Here is a 23,298-nt window from a genome sequence, read left to right as displayed (position 1 = left end):
TGTGGAGTAATGGCTCCCAGATGGATCAAAAAATTATTTTTCTTCATTTTGTAAAATAAAGTATGTGTAATTCATTCCTTCTTATAATTATGTACTTTTATGTCTCATTCTGAGTAAAGTTGCATCTACATCAGTGAACTTCTGAGGTAGATTTGAAATGATCATTTGGTTTCCAGGCAGTTCATTCTAAACTAATTAATAAGTTGCCAGTGGGTTACTATTCCAATTGGCCCTCCAGACCTTTGATTATTAACTCCCCCAAAACACACAAGAGATACCAAGGAGCACTGATAATTTTTCTTCAGATCATTTACACAGTATCACATGTGAAGCTATGAGTTCTTAGTACTTTGTTCTACAAAGAGATTTGTACATAATTTCAAAGCCTGTAGCTAAAATACAATGAAATGATTCATGTTCAACTGGTACCTGAATTAGTCTCTCCCTAACTATATGTTTATTTCTAAGCCTTCTGAATGAAACTACCTTTGCCTACAGATTCCAAAGTCATTTAACTCTTTGAGATATGAATACAAACAATTCTCTCTCTCTCTCTCTCTCTCTCTCTCTCTCTCTCTCTCTCTCCTCTCTCTCTCTCTCTCTCTCTCTCTCTCTCCCCCCTCCCTCCCTCCCTCCCTCCCTCCCTCTCCTTCTCCCCCTCCCTTCCTCTCTCTCTCCCTCCCTCCCTCCCCTCCCTCCCACTTGAGTTATTTTAGGATCTAATTCCATACTGTAGTCATATAAGTACTATCATTGGATAGTAAGCCTAACCTTCATTGAGAATATATTAGGAGTGGGTAACATCTCTTTTTAAATTTATTCCAACATAATTAATTAAATTATTAATTAAAGCATATCATTTATATATTGTGGCTTGTTCTTAATTTAGCTGATGCTAGAATTTTAAAGCTTTGCAAGGCTCCCAATACTGTAATATGAACCTCTTCAGGTATTGGCAATAGAAAACAATTTCTTTTTTTCCAATAGTTATTCCTTAATTATAGAGTATTCTCTATAGAGTGAAGTAGTAATTTTTATCCATGAAACAAATTTACCCTTTATTCATGCCAATATTTTAGTATTCTTTTGAAGCAGGTATTTATTGAACCCTCAGTTTTTTAGCCTTAAAACCAATTTCACTGGATCTTTAGGTTCAGGTCATAGTAAAGCAGAATATATGAATACCTTTTGGCCATCTGTGTATAGCCATACTGATTATCTTGCAAACTGCTTTTCAAAAGCCTGCAAAAATCATTTATTTGGTCCTGAAAGGTATAAATTATATTTTTCTATATTAATTCCCATATTACTAATTTGAATGATTTTAGATGTACATCAAAAAACCTCTCTATCTGTATATCCAACTTTCATTGAAAAAAGAAAAAAACTCAAGATGAATGAGATCTCTTCAATTTCATGTTAATAGGTTTTACTTGATTTCTCTTAGAATAAGGCATGTTCTTATTTGCCCAGGTGCAATAATGTCATGAGAAGATAACTACTCTTGTAAACACATGACAGGTAGAAATCATTCCTTTTTAGATTATTATGTGAAAGTTGTATATACAAACCAGTTTTTAAAAGCCTCAAACATGTCCAAATGGCATTTAAATTACATTAACACCTTTTTGCACAGCTGCAGTAAAAGGTCAGAACAGACAAGCACCATCTTTGCTTTTTGTAAATGTCTCATTTGCTGCTCTAAAATTGCCAAGCACCACACTTACTTGGTATTGCTGAATGAATCCAATGTTGAAAATACTTCTATCAAGTATTTGCTTAGTAAGTATCCATTGTTCTTAATGAATCAAGATGGATATTCGTTGTGAATGCATTTTTATTGCTATACCATTTATTTGATGTTAGTTCATAAGTAAAAATAATAATGATAGAAATGAAGAATTTCTCAATCTGCTTGCTTGGCTCACCGTGTTTTTGTTCTTTGAGATTCATATGAAAGGTATCACAACCAGCAAGTTAATAATTGATATTTCTTTCAAAACAAAGGCATTTGCATTTTGTATTTTATATATATATATAGAGAGAGAGAATGCACTAGGTAAAGAGGTATATTTCACATTTGTGTGAGTGTGTGCATTCATACATTTGTTCAAACCAAGTTTATATTTTGTAGATAGATGATGGTGTATTTATATTACTCAATGCAAGAAGTAAATGTCAGTACAATAAATTTCACTTTTCCCTGGGTTCCATTCATGGGGGGGGGAAAAATTTGATTAGAGAAAATGAATGTATATACTGTCAAAAATAGTGTCAAATTAAAAAAAAAACATTTGGGAGAAATTAATTTTAGACACTTCTAAATAGTTTTAAAAAGCCACTTTTTTTCAGACATTACCAAAAATCTTTTCAGGATGTGTATTTGTAAGTCTTAAGAGAAAACTAGCTGGATTGTATGCTTAAATTGTTGACTTTCATTATGAAGGTCAAAGTTGGAATTGGTAGGGATAGGAAAAAGGCTGTTTGTTGTGCAAAGCCTTTGGTATAACCATTATATAACTTATATTTGTAGAGGAGGAGTTGAGTTTTTTATACTACCTGTGTTCAGAGTTTTTTAGTTTTTGCTCCCATATGATTTTTAATTTCCTACCTATGTTTCCTCTTTCCCTTCCATAAGCAATGATTTATTTTGACCTTAATGCAATGGATTCTACTAAGAAATATAGATGGAATCAGCAAAGGGGGAGGAGGGACTTTAAATTTTTGTGGGAAATATGTTGGGGCCAAGGCAGAATGACCATAGAAAGTAAATAAAAATTTGAACTGATCTTATAATTCTTTTGGGGATATGTCTTTGGGATATATACACATAACACATCATCATATACATATGCATGAAATATCCTTGGAACAGTCATACAATTTATTAAAAACATAAAACAACATCTTAGTAACTGAAGTAAGGCAGTGCATAATAGACATAGTGAAGATATGAATAGTTTAGATGATGGTAATAATCATTTTTGGTTTTGTATGTTTTGTTTTTCACTAAAATTCCTAAACTACAATGCTCCAATTTAAATCACAGTGATGGAATGTTTCTATAGCATTGTTTCTCTGAAGAAATTAATTTTTTTTTCCCTCTGATATTTAACTGCTTCATGACCTAGGCAAGTCATTTAATGTCTACCTTACTCTAGCAATCGCCCACCACTAACCTACTAAGTCACAAATAAATGAAATAAATCGGTTACAATCTACAGTGATAGAAGTAGTTTCCCACATTAACAGTCCTTCCATATGAAGTAATGGATCTTTAGCATGTTCATGTAATTTTAAATATCTAGATAATAATAAAATGGTACCAGATTACTCATGGATGTCCATATTATATTGGCCTTGTTATCTGCTGGCTCTCATTGTCATTTTGTATTAATCTTCTTTCTGATATCAAAACTTAGGCCCAATTGATTTAATTATTCTTATTCATCTCATCAGTGTGATTTTAAAACTTTTATTATTATATATTCAGTATTCAGCTTTTCCTTAAAACTTATACAGTGGCAACCAGTATAGAATGATGCCATCTTTTTAAATAAAAAATTCCCACTTTTCTCCCCAATAATTCTCTAAATATTCTTTCTTAATTTATAAATTTATGGCTAGAAGAATTCTTAAATTATCTAATATACTCCCTTTAATTTACTGATGAGGAGATTCAGACTCATGAGTCTAGGTAACTTTCTAAAAAGGTAGTAAGTGCCCGAGCTGGCATATAAACTTGTGTCTCCTTATCTCCAATTTCTCACTTTTCAGATGAGAAAAGAAGGTAAGAAGCAAACTTTCAGTTTAAGCAAGAAGAAGAAAGGAATAGTCAAAGTAAGAGATAGGTTAGAGGCAACAAGAACTACAGTGAGCAATAGAGATAGATTATAGTGTTAAAAATGTAACTGAGTAAGAATTTCCCTCTCTCCTAAGCTTTAAATTTTTTATAATCTGGTTCCCAAGTCACCTACAAGAGAGAAAAACTTTGTTGTCATTTAGAAACTTTCCTCCTAGAAGAGAATACAAGATACTTTACACAGCCCTGTGATACTCACTATTGTACTAGCAATGAAGAAAAGACAAACCAAAGTTTTTCCCCTTATCCCTGCCCTTTCCCCTCCCTTCCCCCACCTCCTCCTCTTCCCTTTCAATGTCATAGATGATAACTGCTTTACAGAGAATTCATTTTATTCTCACAACAACCCTGAGAGATAAGTGCTGTTATGGTTCCTATTTTCCATTTAAAAAAAAAAAAATGAGGCAGAAAGTGTTTAAGTTACTTGTCAGATATTATCCGAGATTAGATCTGAATTCATTCCAGAACTTGGATTCAAGACCGGATCCAGTTCTGCGTCTACTGTCACTTAGTGCACCTCTCTCTCTCTCTCTCTCTCTCTCTCTCTCTCTCTCTCTCTCTCTCTCTCTCTCTCTCTCTCTCTCTCTCTCTCTTCTCTCTCTCTCTCTCTCTCTCTCTCTCTCTCTCTCTCTCTCTCTCTCTCTCTCTCTCTTTCTCTCTCTCTCTCTTTCTCTCTCTCTCTCTCTCTCTCTCTCTCTTCTCTCTCTCTCTCTCTCTCTTTCTTTCTCTCTCTCTCTCTTTCTTTCTCTTTCTCTCTCTCTCTCTCTCTCTCTCTCTCTCTCTCTCTCTCTCTCTCTCTCTCTCTCTCCCCAAAACAACATCGAGAAATTGGTCAGTTCATCCACTTTCATTTTTGTGTTTTCAAATTTGATTTCTAATTTTCAATCTTATAATTTATATTGAATCAATATCACACAATTGGTAGCTCCTGTTTTAAACTTTAAAATACACTGCAACATGCAAATAAAGCCCATTTGGAGTAGTTTATCCTTAAATCAGGAGAGTAGCAAATTTCTCATAAGATCAACCAATGGCTCATATGCGGGCCACATTATCTTGAAAGGTAACAGCTTCTCATTTTTATCACTTCTGCTTACATTTGAGACAATCCAATTGTAAGTTATAAATGCATAATCTAAATGCATGAAATCTAGATGGTCAGACTAGGAGAATGAAGATTCAAGGAGTGGCTTGGGTGGTATGTCACAAATGCTCAAGAGCAAAAATAATTTATGTTGGAAAGTCATTGACTCTGGATGTTGTTCTTTTAAATATAAAATACTTTTCATATCACTGTATATTCTTGCAGCTCTCATTTTGGCACTTGACCATCTGCAGCTGCTTAACTCTAGTCCCTAGTGACTTGGAATCTATGAAGTCCATTTTAATGAAGGAAAGGGAAAGGAAGAGTCTTCAGGAAAATAAATGTTATGCCCTTCTAGTCTACAACTTTGCACTATGTGAAAGAGACCAGAAGTGGTACATTAGCTGATATTTGAAAAGAACAATGGGCTTTGAAAGGCAGCCTGAATCTGGAACTGGGGTTTGAAGAACCTTTAAATCCATTTGAATCAGAGTATGTCACAATAGCTATGAACAGACTGCAATGCTATTGTCTTTCTTTTCTTTTAACTCCTGTAAACATCAGGTTTATTTGGATGGGGTTTATTTAAAGAATCATGTTCAATCAGCTCTCTCTCTCTCAATGCACTTCGTTAGTGATCTTTGTGAGTCATTACAGCATAATTAAAATTCTAGTATGATATGCTATTTGTTGGAAAGTGTCAATTTTTAGTGGAACAGAGAAACTACAGTTTAAAAAAAACTGTGAATGGGCAAATCAATGCATGATTAAATGATATTAGCAGACACCCTGAAGATTTAAAATGCTGGCACTCTAGTTCAAGAAAGCAACAAAGAATGAATGCCTAGCAGGGGTTAAACTCATATGCCTGCACTGCAGCCTATTTCTGTCAACACTCAGCTCAGGAAATAAACATTTATGCTTTCTGAAATGAAAGTGTATTTTTGAAGACTAGCCGTCAGATATTTTTTGCCCTTCACACTTTCAAATGCTTAGCCTTTTTTGTAAGTTGACTGCAAAGTGCATCAGTTTGCCAGGCTAAAAAAAAATGTACTTGACAAATGCCCATGGCATCACTGTCAAGCTCATGAGGTTCTACTAGAAGATGGTAGAAGGGTTGGCACAAAACATGCCTCCTTCAAGCTTATTACCTCAGGGGTACCTGACTCTTGAGAAGCTTTTCAATCCCTCCAAATGACGTTATTCCCAACTGTCATCTGATTTATTTGGAGCACACTGTATTGCAGATAAACATGCTATTTAACTGCAGGTCAAGGTACAGAGTCATTCTGGTAGCAAAATGCCTGAGATACATTAAATGGTACTGACTCTAGGAAGAAGATGAAGAGAGATCAGAGTTGTCACCAATATGCATGGAATGGTCTGTTGCTGGGAAAGAAGAAATGTATCATAATATCAGTGTATTTTAAAATTGTTCAAAAACTGTAATACAGTTCAACATTTAAAACTATAACCTGTCACAGGCCAAAGATTAAGATAGGGTACTGTGCAAAATATGAAATTCAGCCATTGCCACAAAAAAGCACTTGGTTTTTATTCATAGAAAGTAAATATTTTAGGTGACCATGTTCTTGAACTTTGTAACCTGTTACCTCTGGTCTACTATTAGATGTTGTGAAATATGCCTGTTTTCTGTTCACTAGCTCTATTCACACGAAGATTATTATTCTCTCCTTTTACTTGAAATCAAATATACCAACTTGTGCAAAATAATGGAAAAAGAGCTACAAATTTAGAATTAAAGTTTATATACATAAACTCTAGTGACAGAGGCATGTAGCAATTGTTTAAGCAAAAGGCCTTTTTTATTGCTAGGTAGCCCATTATGTATCCCTAAATCATCTTTTGACAGTTAGGAGGGCGGTTTGTTACATCTTCTTGCTCCCAGAGGCATGATGTTAAAGAGTTAAAATGAAAGTTTGAGACTATATTATTTCAACCAAAGAGTATTTAACTTATAGACTTTTATTTAGTCAGGGACAGAAGTACTTAGTACTTTTTCTAGGAAGTTTTGTGTTTTCAAAAGTTCCTCCTCCTTCTCCTTTTCCTTCTCCCTTCTCTCTTCTTCTTCTCCCATATTCCCCCTCTTTTTTTTTTTTTTTTTTTTTTTTTTTAATTTTTGTCAGAGAGGAATAGGAGGCATTGGGAGAGCACTAAAAGGGAAACATAAGTTTTCAGGAGCAAAGAAAAACAGCTATTGACACTAGACATTATAGGTTCACCTTAAAAAAAAAATCAAAACTGATTTTATTGCTTTTTGCTTAATTAAACCCAACAGAAATGTGTGAAACATTGTTATAGCTGAAAAATTGTTAATTTGTAAATCACAGGGACAAAGAGGCTGGAGTGCAACTTTAAAGTTTCCATGCACGTAAATGTCAATAGAGTGCCTTCTCCATCATCAGCACTAAATTCACATTGATGCCTCTTTTCTTCTCTGTATTGATCCTTCCATGAGAACGTAGATTTGTATCTGTTAATTAATGCGTCCTGAAACAGCGTTTGTATTAATCAGGCAGATAAGAAAAATTGGATGCCTGCACCCTCCTGACAACCGTAAAAGTGCTGGCCCTGATAAAATCGTGGATGGACCTCAATAAAAAAGTTCCTCCTTCCACTCAATAAACTAATCATCCTGCTTTTAATTATTCGGCAGAAAGATGTGTGGAGATTGGAGAATGTGTAAATCTATTTACTAACAGCAGTGTCTGGGAGGGAGAATAGGGCTGTCACAAGAAGGTGCTGCAGGCTACATTCTGTCCATCTGCTGCTGCGGGAAATCTGGTTCTTGGGACAATGAAAAGGAATACGATATAAATTTCTGTTCATGTTTATAACCTTGTGGATCATCTATTCTCTTGCCACTTTATCAAAATACTTACTTCCTTTTCTTTCTTGCTCTTTTCCTAGCCTTAAATTTTGGCTGAACCTTAAGAATGTTTTTTTGGTGGGTGGTAGATGGGAATGAGTTACTTTTTATGGGTCTGGCAATCAGTGAAAAATGAAACCAAGTGGCATTAGGTCAGTTTCAGAGAGGGGAAATGCACCTGTGTATTGAATCCCTGTTTAAAATGGTCTGTTTAAGGAATCCTCTCTTAAAAAGTGATTAAAGGGTCGGATACTAATTTATTGGACTAGGGATGACCCCAAATTAAAAGAAAAGAAAATTGGATTCAGTCAACCAATTGAGAAAGTTCCTTGTCAAAGCACATGTAAGCTTCATAAACAACCAAATAAAAGCTCTATACATGCCTTAAGACCTCCCCTTAAGAAAAGCTTGACTAATCCCCTTTGATGATTTTATTAAGTACTTATGGTTAATGATGCCCAGGGCAATCAGCTAGGCTTTTCACTTCAGCCAAGAAATCATTTATTTTTGCCTTTTCTATAAATCACTGAGGATACTATCAAATTCATATAAAAAAAGAGCATTGGCAAGAAATATTAACTTGGTGGAAAATGAAGGATATAGGGTTATTTCTGTGGTGATTTTGTTGGAAAGTGTCAAGAAAAGGAGGTAAATGCATTTTCATTGTTGTAATATTCTGTTGCTTTTTAAAATTCTACTTTTAATTCTACTATGTCTGTAACATACAGTACTATTTACTGTCAAATTCCTGAAAATACCATATATAACAGTGGCATTTAAAGAGGAACATATCTATTCTAGGATTCTAGCATCTGCTTATTGATCAAATTATCTTCTCTAAAAATCTTCTTTATATGTATTCCTCCTAAAATATAATTACCATCAACATTAGGCTTATTATTCTTAATTCTGTTATTTTATTTTATCCAGTTTCAATATTTTTTTAATATATTCTCACTTTATATGAGAAGCAACAAGTTTGTATCAACTTGAACAAATGTGAAGTAGAGAATAGAGGAGGCTCAGATATTTCAGATCAGAGAAACTACTTTAGATTCTTACATACCATCATTTTAAACAATTATTAGAATAGCATTCTTTATTAAAATTGTGTCAAGTAACAATATTGTTTTGTGTTTTTTTTTTGCTTTAAAAGTGATTTTTTTTTATTCATTTTTCCAAATTATCCCCTCCCTCCCTCCACTCCCTCCCTCCGATGGCAGGTAATCCCATACATTTTACATGAAGTAACAATATTGTTGCTGTTTAATTGTTTTGCTGTCATGTCTGTCTCTTCATGATCATATTTAGGGTTTTCTTGGCAAAGATGCTAGAATGCTTTGCCATTTCCTTCTGCAGTTCATTTGACAGATAAGGAACTGAGGTAAACAGTCATGTAGTTGTATGTCTGGATTTGAACTCAAGAAAATGAACCTGCCTGACATGAAGGCTCAGCCCTCTAACCACTGTGCCACTTGGCTGCCCATAATTTACAATATAGAGACCCAGAATTAGTTGTTTCATAATCATTGTCAGCATGAATAAGATTGCCAGGGCAATATGGCTTCTTTTCCTTTACTAATTTAAGTTCCTAACTCAACTTTACTGAATTGTTTGAACCAAAATACTCCCCCCTCCCCCCAAGCTCATTCTGCTCCTTCCCTTCTTTCATAATTCTTTCAGTAGCTATAGAATTTAGAGGTTTTGAGAAATGAGGCTTCAGGGAAAGCTGTGTCAGGTTTCCTGGCCAAGAATCAAGTGTCCCTAAAACATATTCTTTTATTTGAAGATCTAAGGGAATGCTTTATTCAAATAAAAATATGAAAAAAATATTTTCTTTCTGTTACATATCCCTCACATCTGCCATGTCTATAGACTGGCTAGTAGACTTTACTTTGTTTTTTCAAAAGTTTTGTGTTAAAATGCAAAGTGTTTTTTTTTTTTTTAATTTTTATTGCATAATGTATTGCAGTGTAATTATCATACCATATGAAGTTAATATTGCATAAAAAAAGTTATGGACTTACATGAACATGCTTAAGTAACTTTTTCTGCTCATTTTCCCATTTAGGTTTCTCTACTTTGTCTCTGGCTGATCAGATGAGCCTTCTGCAAAGTGCTTGGATGGAGATTTTAATCCTTGGTGTTGTATACCGATCACTTTCTTTTGAGGATGAACTTGTCTATGCAGAAGATTATATTATGGATGAAGATCAGTCCAAATTAGCAGGCCTCCTTGACCTCAACAATGCCATCCTGCAGCTGGTAAAGAAATACAAGAGTATGAAGCTGGAGAAAGAAGAGTTTGTCACCCTCAAAGCTATAGCGCTTGCTAATTCAGGTTGGCAGAATGGCATAATTGTTGCTACATTTTTCATATATGTCACCCACACCTCCCCCCCTCTCCCTACGCTCCTTCTGCATAGTTTTGCTCCAATTAGCTGGGGAAATTGTGAAGAAACTAGAAATGGGAAATTCAATTTATAGACAAAATTTGCTATTTTGTCTACTTAGAGGACAGTTTTAAAGTGCATATTGTTTCCAGAAAGACTTGGGAGGTTGCAGAGCAAAAATGTTTTTAAATGCAGCGTCAATCAGATATTTTCAAGAATAAGTACAAACCTAGCTTGACTACTCACAAGGCAGTATGGTGCAATGCAAAGAACAGTGGATTTGGAGTCAAAGACATGGTTCTAAATCTTCATTCTGCTTCTTAGTGCTATGATCCTGTTATAGTCACTTTAATCTCTGGGCTTTCAATTTCTTCCTCATTTTACAATTTTCCAATTCCTATAAAGTGTTGGTGTTAGACTAGATAATCTTTTAATATCCCACTACCACTCCCATGATCACATGTTTCATAATCCAGCCATATAATGTGTGTATATGTGGTTGTTTGTGTATTGACTGTTTACCATTGGAAAAAAAATGATGTAGTATTCTCACATTTACCATTTTGTTGGAAATGGAGTTTTAAACATTTTTAAATTCAAACAAAAAAACAAGCTTGAAAAATCACTTATTCTTTTAGTATATTTCTCTGAAAGGTGCTATCTATGCAGAAAGGGTTAAGAACTACAGAATATTTTTTTCTCTACATTTAAACTTAAAAGTGCTGAAGCAGGAAGCAATGTCTGATAAGTAAAAATCGTTGATGCTTTGTTGTTTTTTCTTTTGTGTCTCCCCTAATGCTTTATTGTGGTCTTAAGTCCCTTTTAGCATTTGCATAAAGTTCAGGATAGATCCCTCTTTAATGACGTGCCGATCATTAGATACCTGTGTGTCAATAACATGCTCTGATGCTATGTACCATTGACAGTCACACCGTGCCCCTCCATCTGCTTTTGTTTTGACCCTATCTTTGAACTTTATCTTGGTTGCTGGCCAGTAGTTTTCCCTTTAATTACAAGAAGGAAACTGTCAATAAAATCTGTTAAATGGGATGCAATGAGTGGCTTGAATGGGCGGACGGCTATTTGTTCAAATTCTGCAGCATTCAAGGTATTGACAGTTTGTTTTCTGGGGCCATATGTGACGATCAATCTCAGGCTGGGCTCAGCCGCGCTGAAAAATGAAAAACCAGATTGCTTTTGCTTACTTGTGGATGACGACTTTGTGATTTGGCGCGGTCTTAGTGAGATGAGACCTTCTGCCCAAATTGCCCCCCTGAGAACCAGGGACGCGTGACTGTTTTTAGAAATAATTTTAATTGATTTTGTAATTAACAGTTCATCTACAATATTGATGCATGAATCCTTGGACTGATAGAAGGGAAATTGTTTTCAACAATGAAGTTGTACTTTCCTATCTGTCTTTGTAATGGAGTTTAGCATTTTGCACTTTTAATTGGGAACATGGCCTCACCGTGTCCCTCTTTCCTAACTCTCAATAAAAATTGAATATAATATATTTCTTTAAAAAAAAAAAAAAAAGACAGGGTACAACACCTTTGAGAATCTGCTGTTCCATGTATTCTGTTAAAGTTGATTGGGCCTACTCTGAACTTTCCATGTTATAAAGAAAGGTTCTGAGTTGATATATGTTCAAGATGCAGACTGCCAAAGGTCTGCTCTAGGGAGCTTTTTACGTCTTATAATTATAAAATTGCTTAAATTTGTAACATTTCTAGAGGTTACAAGTTCAAACTAAGAAGGGATACTTAATATTATATTCTTATTGTGCAAAGTTACCTTGAAAAGTGTAATAATTATGGATAATGCTGAGCAATACTGTAACTTTATTTTTTAAAAAATAGAAATATTTTTACAAACTATATTATCAGAGAATATTAATATATTAAGTGGCATGACTTCTGTGTGCAGCATTTAAAAATGATATTAGTTTTAGTCTCTAAATCTTAAAATCCAGAAGATTCAATTTTTAAAGGGCTTGTCTCATTTTTAGACACTTATTGTAATGAATCTTTATTTTGAAAACTTTAATTTAAAAAAAAATACAGCATTTTTAGATTAAGAAATCTTTTCAATTCTCTCACTTTTTTTTTTTTTTTTTTTTTTTGGCAAGACAATACTATTTTTTAAAAAGTACATTTAACCCTCAAATGAATTCCAACCCTTGTATATAATTTAAAGATAGTATAGGCAGTTTTTAGATCCAGGTAAACTATATACAAAAAAGGGTTTTCTGTTGATTATTTGTCAGTGAATTTTTCTGCCCTTCCATTTTCTCTTCCCTTATTCAGAAGACAAAAAGTTGTAGATTTAACATTACTTAGAGCTCTTGTGTAGTTTTTAAAAGCTTTTTCATGCTTATACTAAATTCTTTAAAGTCATGTTAATATTTAGAGAGAATAGAGGAGAATTTATATATAAAAGACCTATGTTACAATACAATTTAAACAGGCATTTTAGCTTTCCCTATATGGCGGTAGCATGTGTACAGCCATTACTTCCTAATATGGCATTCATCTAAATTATCAGCTTATTTTAAACATCTGGCTTTGTTCAATAATAATAAATGCCATGTTTATGCTTGGGAAACAGGGAATTGGCTCCCTGATAATGGCTGCCATATTTTCTGTAGCCACATTTCCTTTCTATATGAATGCATTACTTATAAAACTGGGACCTGGTTGGAAATGTATCTATAGGTTTAGAGCGAAGGAACCAGTTTGTTATAAGCTCTTATCTTATTTTCCACAAATTAAGACAACTTTGAAAGTCCCTTACCATGATTTTATTTTTGTTAGAAGAAAACTTGCTAGAAATTTGTTAGAAAGAAAACTTTCAAATGAGGATGCACTAAGATGGCTTTTGCAGAGCCATCATACCATGTCTCTTAAGTACTTCAATTATTACATCTTGTTATTCTCCACTAGAATGTTACCGCTAGAATGTTACCGCCTTCTGAACAATTATTACCTGGATGATGCCAAAATTCATTCAGCAAATGTTTTTGAGCACCTATTTTATGGAGAAAATAGAGTAGTATTTAATATTTAATCTTAAGAGTTGGAGGACTTGGTTCATGTTCTTGTTAGATCTTATGTGTATGATGCTGGATACATTATTCAGTATCTCTGGATCTCACTCTCTTCATCTATAAAAAAGAGATAATAATGGTATTTATCACACAGAAATATTATGAAAATCAAATCTGATAATGGATAATGTAAAAGTGCTTTACATATTTTATTAATCTTCAATCATTTCAGTCATATCTGACTCTTCATGACTTCATTTGAGGTTTTCTTGACAAAGATATTGGAGTGGTTTGCCATTTCTTTCTGCAGTTTACTTGACAGATGAGGAAACTGAGGCAAAGTGATTTGCTGAGTATCAAAAAGCTAGTAAGTGTATGAGGCTAGATTAGAATTTAGGAATTTCAATCTTCCTGACACCCTATTCACTCTTCTACACTGCTAGGTAGAAGCTTTGAATTAGCACTGTAATAAATCTCAGCGAGTATCCTCTCTCATCAAGTACTAAAATATTATATTGGTTTCTTTGAATTGAAAATAAATATGCTAGCTTGTTATTTAGTTTGTTGTGGCCATGGCAAGTTTACTTGGTTTAAACCTCAATAGCCTCCAAAGCACACAGCTCAAAACTTGAAAATTCTATTAATTACCCTCAGCCATAAAATGGGGATAATTTTAGTTTTGCAACCTAACTTGAAGGGTTGCCTAAAGAAAAAAAAATTTTTTTAAATGAAATATTTGCAATGTGCTTTACACAATGTGCTTTAAACTATTACGTGAATGTTACTTATTAACATTATTGGTGGTACTAGAGGTAAATAACCTGATTTTAACTTTCTATCTTGATATAATGAGAGGATGGGTATATAAAACTATTTCTGACTTTAAATTTCTATGAGTTTATGAGAATAGAGAGAAAGATAATGTGGTTCTTTTCCTGTTTATCCTCATTTTCCTTTGGCTGGATCATTATTCATATTATCAACATAATACCCCTTAATTGTAGATACTCCCTAAGGGTTACTTTAGAGTCTGTGGAACTCCAAACTAGCAATTGTTTCAGATTATTTTACTAAAAAGAGGAAACTAAGTTATTCAAATTGTATCACTGCAGTAAAATTTTTGAAGGCTCAATTCTCCTTACCTGTCAGAAGAGGTATTACTTCTTTTATTTATTTTTTAATTTTATTTTTATTTAGTTATTTTTTTTTTATCCTTTAAATAACCTTCCAAAATTTGGAAAGTTACTTGTAAATAGCCTTTCATCCTAACAGGTTGTTCCTATTGTTTCCTCTTTAGATTAAATAAGCTTTACTTTCTTTATAGTCCTACTTCCTAAGTGTTTTTCTTTTGACATAATAATTAAAATGTTTCATTACCATGTTGTTTTGAGACTTGAAATAGGTTGTCTCAAGAAATTTACTATCCTCCCCACCCCCAATTCATTTTGTATCCTATAATAGCAACTAACACATCACATAGCTACCTTTCAAAACAACTGATGATTTTTACTACTTGTGGCCTATCAAAAAAGTTTTATAATCTGTAGATAGATTTCTACCTTACCTTCAGGAAGCTTATTGTATGGTTGCAGACAATCCTGAAGATAATAAACATACGGGTGAAGCCATTGACATTTAGAAGAACATATGAAAGATCTTATAGAACAAAACCACTATAGATGATTTTACATCATCTTTCTTGAGGATTTGCAAATTTGAGGAAAGCCTTGAAAGAAGGGAGATAGAAGAATTAAACCAGTATTTATTTGCCTTGTTTGGTTATGAATGACCCTTTTTTGCTGCTTCTAAAAAATTGCATATCCTCAAAGGATAAATAGTCGTTAGCACTGTTTTTTTTTTTTTTTTTTTTTTTTTTTAAGTTTCAGAAACCTAGACAAAGAAAGGATCCAAATAGTGTTCCAAAAAATGTAGCATCATTGCAGTTAGTGTGCAACCTCCTAAATAAAGGAGGAATTCTTAACTTAGTGTGTATGTGGATGTGGGTGTGTTTTGTAGATCCCTCAGGTAGGCTGGCAAAGTCTATGAACACTTTCTCAGAGAAATAGTTTAAATACATAAGATATATAGAATTGCAAAGGACATAAAGTTATTTTTCCTTATCTACATTGATAGACTCCCTGAAATCTTTTCATGTACCCCTAGTTAACCCCTCCTTTTTTTTTAAATGATTGGTTAATGATGGATATTTATCTTGCTCATAAATGCATAACATGTTAGAGCTATAAGAGATTTTATTGTTATCTAATGCAATTATTTATATGTTTCTTTTATAATCAGTTACATCTGATTATATAAGTTATATATATTAAAAGCTTATTGGTTCTTCCTGATGATTTTAGCATTATGAAAGAATTTGGAATGGAAGCTCACTCTGCTGGGTTTTCTTTTTCTTTTTTCCTTTTTTTTCCACTGATGAGGCAATTGGGATTAAGTGACTCACACAGCTAGGAACTGTTAAGTGTCTGAGTCACATTTGAACTCAAGTCCTCCTGACTTCAGGGCTGGTGCTCTATTCACTATGCCATCTAGCTGCCCCTTCTTTTATTTTCTTTTTCAATTCATCACCAAGAATTTTTAAAGCAGCTGAGGATTTACTCATTGCTGAGGATACAAAGCAAACACCTCCCAATTCTGCCAAAAGAAAACAAAGTAACAGTCCCTACTGTCAAAAAAATTATCATCCAATGAAGATACTTTTTATCCTCAATTCCTGGCACATAATAATTCTGTAATTGTTATTTGAGTGGATTTAAAGTCTCAAATTATAAACTAAATTTATCTCTTATAGCTGTGTCCAGAAGGATTTAAAAACAAACAACAAAACACCAAAATGAAAAATAACTACCAAAAAACTAGTCTTCTAATTTTGTTACAAAATTTTGGTGTAAACCTTAAAAAAAAATGACATAGATGAGGAGAGAGATTCAAGATATTTTAACAACAGTATGTTTAGTTGATTTTCTGAGTTCTCAAGGGAGGTCAGCCACTGTCAAGATCAGGAAGCCCTGTGGCAAGATGCAAAGAATGCTAGATGTGAAATCTGAGGTCTTGGGTTTGATTTCTGACTATGGCCCTTAGCACTTTGACTTTGGGCAAGTCCCTTTGAATCATTCTTCTCATTTTCCCTGTGTAAAATGAGGAGATTGAACTTGAAAACTCACTTAGTCTCTATCTTTTGTGATCGTAAAATCTGAATAACTACATGTGGTTTTTTTGTTTTGTTTTGTTTTGTTTTTTCAGGTAAATCTCATTCCTTTTACATTTTTATCTTTGCCTCACAGTTTCTACAGTAGATGTGCTAAATTCAGCCTGGTCACCATCACTGCTTATTGAAACTGCATTTTTAAAAATAGCAACTTTTATTGATTCTGTTCAAATCTCTAATCTTAGCCCAAAGAACGAAACTACAAAACCAGAACTTGAACTAGGATCCCTAATGGAGATTAATATTTTCCCCAGCAGTCTGTCAGCTGAATCATAGTCTAATTAAATCGTGCAGATTTAGTGAGTTTGCATTTAAGTATTAGCAGAATCAAGAATGGGTATAGCTGAAATGAGTTAGAATCTTTTCTGTAAATGGGAAGTTAAATTATCACAGTAATTTGATTAAATCATTTTAAAATCTTTCAAGCTAAATCATAGCCTTTAAAGAATAGTTTGAAGTCTTAATTGCTATTTGTGAGCGTATCTCTCTGCTGTTTGTTCTCGCCTCATTTCCTATGACATACTACAATATATCTCCTAGGGAATAAGAAGACTGGGGAAAGAAAAGGCTTAGGGTAAGGGTGGGAACTGAGGCGGGGGTGGGAGCACTGTCTTCAAATATTTGAGGGGCTGTCAATGTGGCAGGGGAATTAAGCTTATTCTTTGCAGTTTCATAACTGGAGTGTAGAAATTACAGGGAGTCAAATCTTGGCTTAATGTTAAGGAGGGGTTTTTTTTTTGTTTTGTTTTTGACTTTTGAACAATTGGAACTCTGTCAAAGCTGAGACTCAGACTGCTTATGTTGCCTTTTACCCAAAGTATCCAAAAAGTAATGCTCATTGACTAGAGTTGTCATTGAGAATGTGCATGCGTGTATCATGTTAAAGTTTGGACAGATGACCTCTAAGAACACTTTCAACTCTAAACAAAAGTATCTTTTACATCAAGTCACAGAATTTAGTATTCTAGAGTTCTCAGCCCCCTTTAGTTTATTTTTATCTATATATTTTTCTATATCTATATCTATTTTTTTTTTAAGTTTCTGTTGCATTCTTAGGGGTTAGAAAGCTCTTAAGGGCCAATTTTGGGTTTAATAGTGCCTGGTGAATTCCACTTACTGGCTTCTCAAATAGTCTGTACAACATCACCAAGTCAAAAATCTTATTTTCTTTAATAATGCTTACTTGTTACAAGGATGGTTTTTTTTTTTTTTCTTTCCCTTAAGTAGTGGGTGGGAAGTTTAAAAAATAATTAGCCAAGAAATGAAAGTATGTAGAAGATAAGCATGTATAAGAAATAAAGATCTGTGTATGATGCAGAATATTCTGACATTCACTACGTTAGCTTGTCTAACTTTGTCATAGAAGTATTCCTTCATAGATTTGCAGAAAATCAACCCTATATCAGGAAAAGCCTATGAGCACCCTGCCTTATCTTGCAGAACTTTCTTTTTAAAAAGTTCATACAACATTTACACATTATTTAGAACCCTATTAAGGAATTCATCCGTGACTGCCTAATGTGAATTGTTACTGCTTTATCAATAGTGTGACCAAAAGGAAAAAGATGATATTATAAAGAAAAAGGCACAGAGGAAAATTAGACTTTTAAAAAAAAATGTTGTGGCACACCTTTTCCTTTTGTTTAATTAACACTACTTATTATACTTTTAAAAACCACTGATCTTTTGTAAACTAAAGATTGCCATTTTTGAACATTCTATTCTTTGAATTGTGTGCAGGATTTGACTAACTGCATATATCTTAGGGCCTGCATTCACTGAGAACCAGAATTATTAAACATGTAGAATCCCCAGAGGACTCCATTATGTGTAATTAACAGATAAACTGTCATCAGAATCAATAAAACGTGCTAAATGATTCAAACTTGTATATAATTAAGTGTCTGTTTTAGAGCTGGAGCTGTAACTTTTATTTTTTTCCCCCTTCCATTTGCACATTTCTTTTCAGAGTGATCATTGAGCCAACCTTTTTAACCCTTCCTTTGCTGGAACTGGATTTTTCAAATTATCCATTTTAGAGAGAGTCCCTTACAGATATTGAGGAAGTTGTCATCTAAAAAATGATAACTTTTCCCTTTGTGATGTAGGCTGCTGATAGTATTAGCCAGTTGTTAAAAGTACTATTGACCCTGGCATTTTATTGTGATTTCTATAAGTTTATGAACAAGTCTCACAACTTTAGCGTTTATGCTTATCTCATATCAGAATCACTTCTTAATGATGTTCATAACTCTTGTCAAGTACTCTCCTCACTGCAAATCTCTGGGTTCTGTAGTGCAGATATTATTATCTCCATTTTACCCAAGAGTATATAGTCCCAGAGAAAGTCAAATGATCTACTTGCCAATATGTAGCTATTGAGCATCAGGTCCACAAGTGGAGCCTTACAGCTCTCCTGCCTCCATAGTTAGTGTTCCAGTGTACTGGGCTAACTTTCAATTGGATTCAAAATAGATTGACTCTTATACTTTTTATTAAAAATATATAAATCTCATACAAACTTGGAGCTGGAAGGATTTTTTTCCCCCAATTATCTAGTCCAATGCCCTCATTTTCCAGATAGGAACACTTTTCATAATAAAGTGACTTTTATAGATTACACATCAAGTTAGTGGCAAAACTAGGGCCAGAATTCAGTCTCTCTGTTTCCCAAATAAGTGAGTTTTCCTATAGCACACACTATATTCTGAATAACACCTCTCTCACTTTATCATACTCATAATAAATGCTTGTGGGTCTAATGAATTACAGTCACATTTAAACATTTGTTTGATTCCTTAAGAAAACAATTTATGAATGAAAGATGCAATTGTTAAGTCCCCTCTCTTACCTCTTCTCCCCCCACATAGCAGTATTTGAAATTATCTGTTATTTGTCGATTTTAGACATTTTTTTAAAAGTCTAATTGTAAAGTGGATTTGAAAGTAATGCAATGGTCATAAATTATAGCCTATTAATATTTTTGATCAATTAAAGTGTAATACTTTTCTGCTAATATTCTGTTAAAAGATTTTACATCTTTGTTTTATAGATTCAATGCACATAGAAGATGTTGAAGCAGTCCAGAAACTTCAAGATGTCTTACATGAGGCTCTTCAGGATTATGAGGCTGGTCAACACATGGAAGACCCTCGTCGGGCTGGCAAGATGCTGATGACTCTCCCGCTTCTGAGGCAAACCTCTACCAAGGCTGTGCAGCATTTCTACAACATCAAATTGGAAGGCAAAGTCCCTATGCACAAACTTTTTTTGGAAATGCTGGAGGCCAAGGTTTGACTAAAAGCACCCTAGGCCTTCCCATTACGCACGCTGAAAAGGGGAAAATAAACCGGAAAATTAATGGCAAAGAAACTTTAATGACAACAACAAAAAAGTGACTGCACTGATCATTTAGCAGCAAGACTGTGATGCAGCTTTCAACTTCCTCTGTATCTTTTTGATGCAGTCTCTCTACTTTATCTCTTATCCTGACATTCACTTTCTCCCCCTTCTTTGTTCCTTTCCTACAAGCATCCCTTTCTTCCATTTTCCTTCTCTTCTTCTCTCTTCTCTCCTTACTTCTGTCTCATCAACCTTTCCTCCTTCTATCCTTTCTTCCTAACTTCCTTCCTTCCACTGAACTTTTTAAAAAAGAGGTCTCTAATTGAAGAGAGATGAAAGCCGGCCCTGCCAAAGGATGGAGATCCATAATATGGATGCCCGTGAATTTATTATGAACCATTATGTCCCCAGTGACAAAGGAATCAAAGAGAGAACCATCGTACCTAACAGTAAAATATAACACAATGAATTGACTCAATGCAGTATTAGATTTCATAGGAGCAGTCTCTAATTAGGCGACTTAAGCAACGTGGCATCGGCTGCTTCTTACCATTGCATTTCCATCTAGATCAGTTACAGCCATTTGATTCCTTAATTGTTTTTTCAAGTCTTCCAATTTGTTAGGTTTAGCTACTATGTAACTTTTTCAGGGAATAGTTTAAGCTTTATTCATTCATGCAATACTAAAGAGAAAGAAAAATACTGCATTTTTGTGCTGGCTTTGAACAATGAACAATAATGAAGGACAAATGAATCCTGAAGGAAGATTTTTTTAAAATGTTTTGTTTCTTCTTACAAATGGAGATTTTTTTGTACCAGCTTTACCACTTTTCAGCCATTTATTAATGTGGAAATTTATCTTATTCAAGCAATAGTTGAAGGGAAGGTGCATATTATCACGGATGCAATTTATGTTGTGTGCCAGTCTGGTCCCAAATATCCAGTTTCTTAACAAGAGCTCCAGTATAGCTAAATGTTCACTTGCACAAGGGATTAGATTACACCTACAGGGGCTCTGAATAGTCTGAATACCCCATGTGGAGGACACATCTCTAGAGCTGTTAGAAGAGCATATCTGTATCTGAGAGGTAGAATCGTCATTTGACTTCTAACTGTAACAGTAACAAAGAAATGAAATACTGCTTGTTTGCAAAGTTAGGAACATTTCATAGAAGGAGCTGTGAGCCAATATTTGTTAGAGGCAATAATGCAGAAATTGATAATGATAGCAAACACCTGACCAAATTCCAAAATTAGACTCGTATGAGTTTATTCATTTAAAATTTTGTTTTTTGGGACATGATTTCGATGGCAGTTTTCTTTAACCAATAGCAAAATAAGACTACATGCTTTTCAACCAGTATTGTCACAGCATGAAAGTCAGTCAGGTTCAAGACTGTTAAAGAGGTGTAATCTAATGTATAAATCAATTAGATGCCCCCAGAAAACTACAGTCGCTAAATAACCAATAAACAATAACCTCCATCCAATGCTATACCAATGTACCAGTGTTAGTAGCTGCTCCCTGTATTATGTGAACATTCTTATTCTATGTACACAGATGTAATTAAAATTGTAATCCTAACAAACAAAAGAAATGTAGTTCAGCTTTTCAATGTTTCATGTTTGCTGTGCTTTTCTGAATTTTTATGTTGCATTCAAAGACTGTTGTCTTGTTCTTCTTGTGGTGTTTTGGATTCTTGTGGTGTGTGCTTTTAGACACAGGGTAGAATTAGAGACAATATTGGATGTACAATTCCTCAGGAGATTACAGTAGTATATTCTATTCCTTACTGGTAATAAGGTTCTTCCTAATAATAATTAAGAGATTGAAACTCCAAACAAGTATTCATTATGAACAGATACACATCGAAATCATAATATTTTCAAAACAAGGAATAATTTCTGTAACAGTTTATTATAGAATACCAATGTATAGCTTAGAAATAAAACTTTGAATATTTCAAGAATATAGATAAGTCTAATTTTTAAATGCTGTAAATATGGCTTTTACTCAATCATCTCTCAGATGTTGTTATTAACTCGCTCTGTGTTGTTGCAAAACTTTTTGGTGCGGACAAGTTTCCAAAACTATTGCTACTTCGTGTGCTTTAAACAAAATACCGTGGGGCTGATGTTCATCAGCCTTGTGCTAGAAATACTGTGTATCTATCATTAGCTATATGGGACTATATTGTAGATTGTGGTTTCTCAGTAGAGAAGTGACTTAGTGTGATTCTAGATAAATCATCATTAGCAATTCATTCAGATGGTCAATAACTTGAAATTTATAGCTGTGATAGGAGTTCAGAAATTGGCACATCCCTTTTAAAATAACAGATTAAAAAAAAAAAAAGTACAACTCCTGGGAAAAAAAAGGTGCTGATTCTATAAGATTATTTATATATATATATATTATAAGTGTTTAACAAAAGAATAATAATAATAATAATAATAATGTTTATTTTCCAGAAGATTTGTGCTGGTTTTAAGTTAACTACTATTCAACTACATATATATACTACAATATATATGTAATATAGCTAATATATAAACATTGTTTTCACTGTATCACATTAAAGAACCTGGGCTTCAGAGTCAGAAGCCAAACAACCTAAGAGATAGAGATGTATTAAAGGAGTACAGTGCAAATTTTAGTTTTCTTTTTCAGTGACTTCTGGCCATACAAAAGGACAACTGTCTCAAGATTCTGAAGCAAAATTGGTCAAAAGAACCATGTGGACTTGTAGGGTAAAAGCTCATCTTAAACCATGCTGGAGGAGAGTTTTTTTCAAGGTTCAATCAAGACCACTTACTTAATGTGAAGTTTGGGAGAGTTTTTAAAGTGTATGTTTTAGCCATGATGATTTTGATTTCTATATTTGATTCAGTTATTTTTTTCTTATTTAAAGCAATATGATTGTGTGACTCCCAGAAGTTACACTTGTGTTTCAATCAGATCAGATTGTTGTATTTATTCCACTATTTTGCATTTAAATGATAACATAAAAGATATAAAAAATTTAAAACTGCTATTTTTCTTATAGAAGAGGAAATGGGTGTCGGTGATTGTATTTTAATTATTTAAGCGTCTCTGTTTACCTGCCTAGGATAACATTTTATGGCAGTCTTATGTGCAAAGATCGTAAAAGGACAAAAAATTTAAACTGCTTATAATAATCCAGGAGTTGCATAATAGCCAGTAGTTAAAAACAAAATGAAACAAAAACAAAAACCATGTCTATAGCTGTAGATGGGCTTCACATCTGTAAAGCAATCAATTGTATATTTTTGTGATGTGTATCATACCGTGTGCTCCAACAAATGTCCATTTGTGTAAATGTATTTATTTTATATTGTATATATTGTTAAATGCAAAAAGGAGATATGATTCTGTAACTCCAATCAGTTCAGATGTGTAACTCAAATTATTATGCCTTTCAGGATGATGG

General features: G+C 33.7%; 1 protein-coding gene across 17 annotated transcripts in view; it reads left to right on the top strand.

Moving 5' to 3' along the window:
- The window catches only part of ESRRG (estrogen related receptor gamma), a 657,723-nt gene extending 635,910 nt beyond the window's left edge, over nt 1–21,813 (top strand). For all 17 annotated transcript variants that reach the window (XM_074309163.1, XM_074309168.1, XM_074309170.1 and 14 more), the window contains 2 exons: nt 9,908–10,177; nt 19,557–21,813. In XM_074309163.1, the coding sequence (XP_074165264.1) occupies nt 9,908–10,177; nt 19,557–19,801 (515 nt within the window). In that variant the 3' untranslated portion in view covers nt 19,802–21,813. The remainder of the gene's footprint in view (nt 1–9,907; nt 10,178–19,556) is intronic.
- Nucleotides 21,814–23,298: the final 1,485 nt, after the last annotated feature.

The sequence above is a fragment of the Sminthopsis crassicaudata genome, chromosome 4 (assembly GCF_048593235.1).
Source record: "Sminthopsis crassicaudata isolate SCR6 chromosome 4, ASM4859323v1, whole genome shotgun sequence".
Lineage (NCBI taxonomy): Eukaryota > Metazoa > Chordata > Mammalia > Dasyuromorphia > Dasyuridae > Sminthopsis > Sminthopsis crassicaudata.
This window is presented reverse-complemented; position numbering and strand designations above follow the sequence as displayed.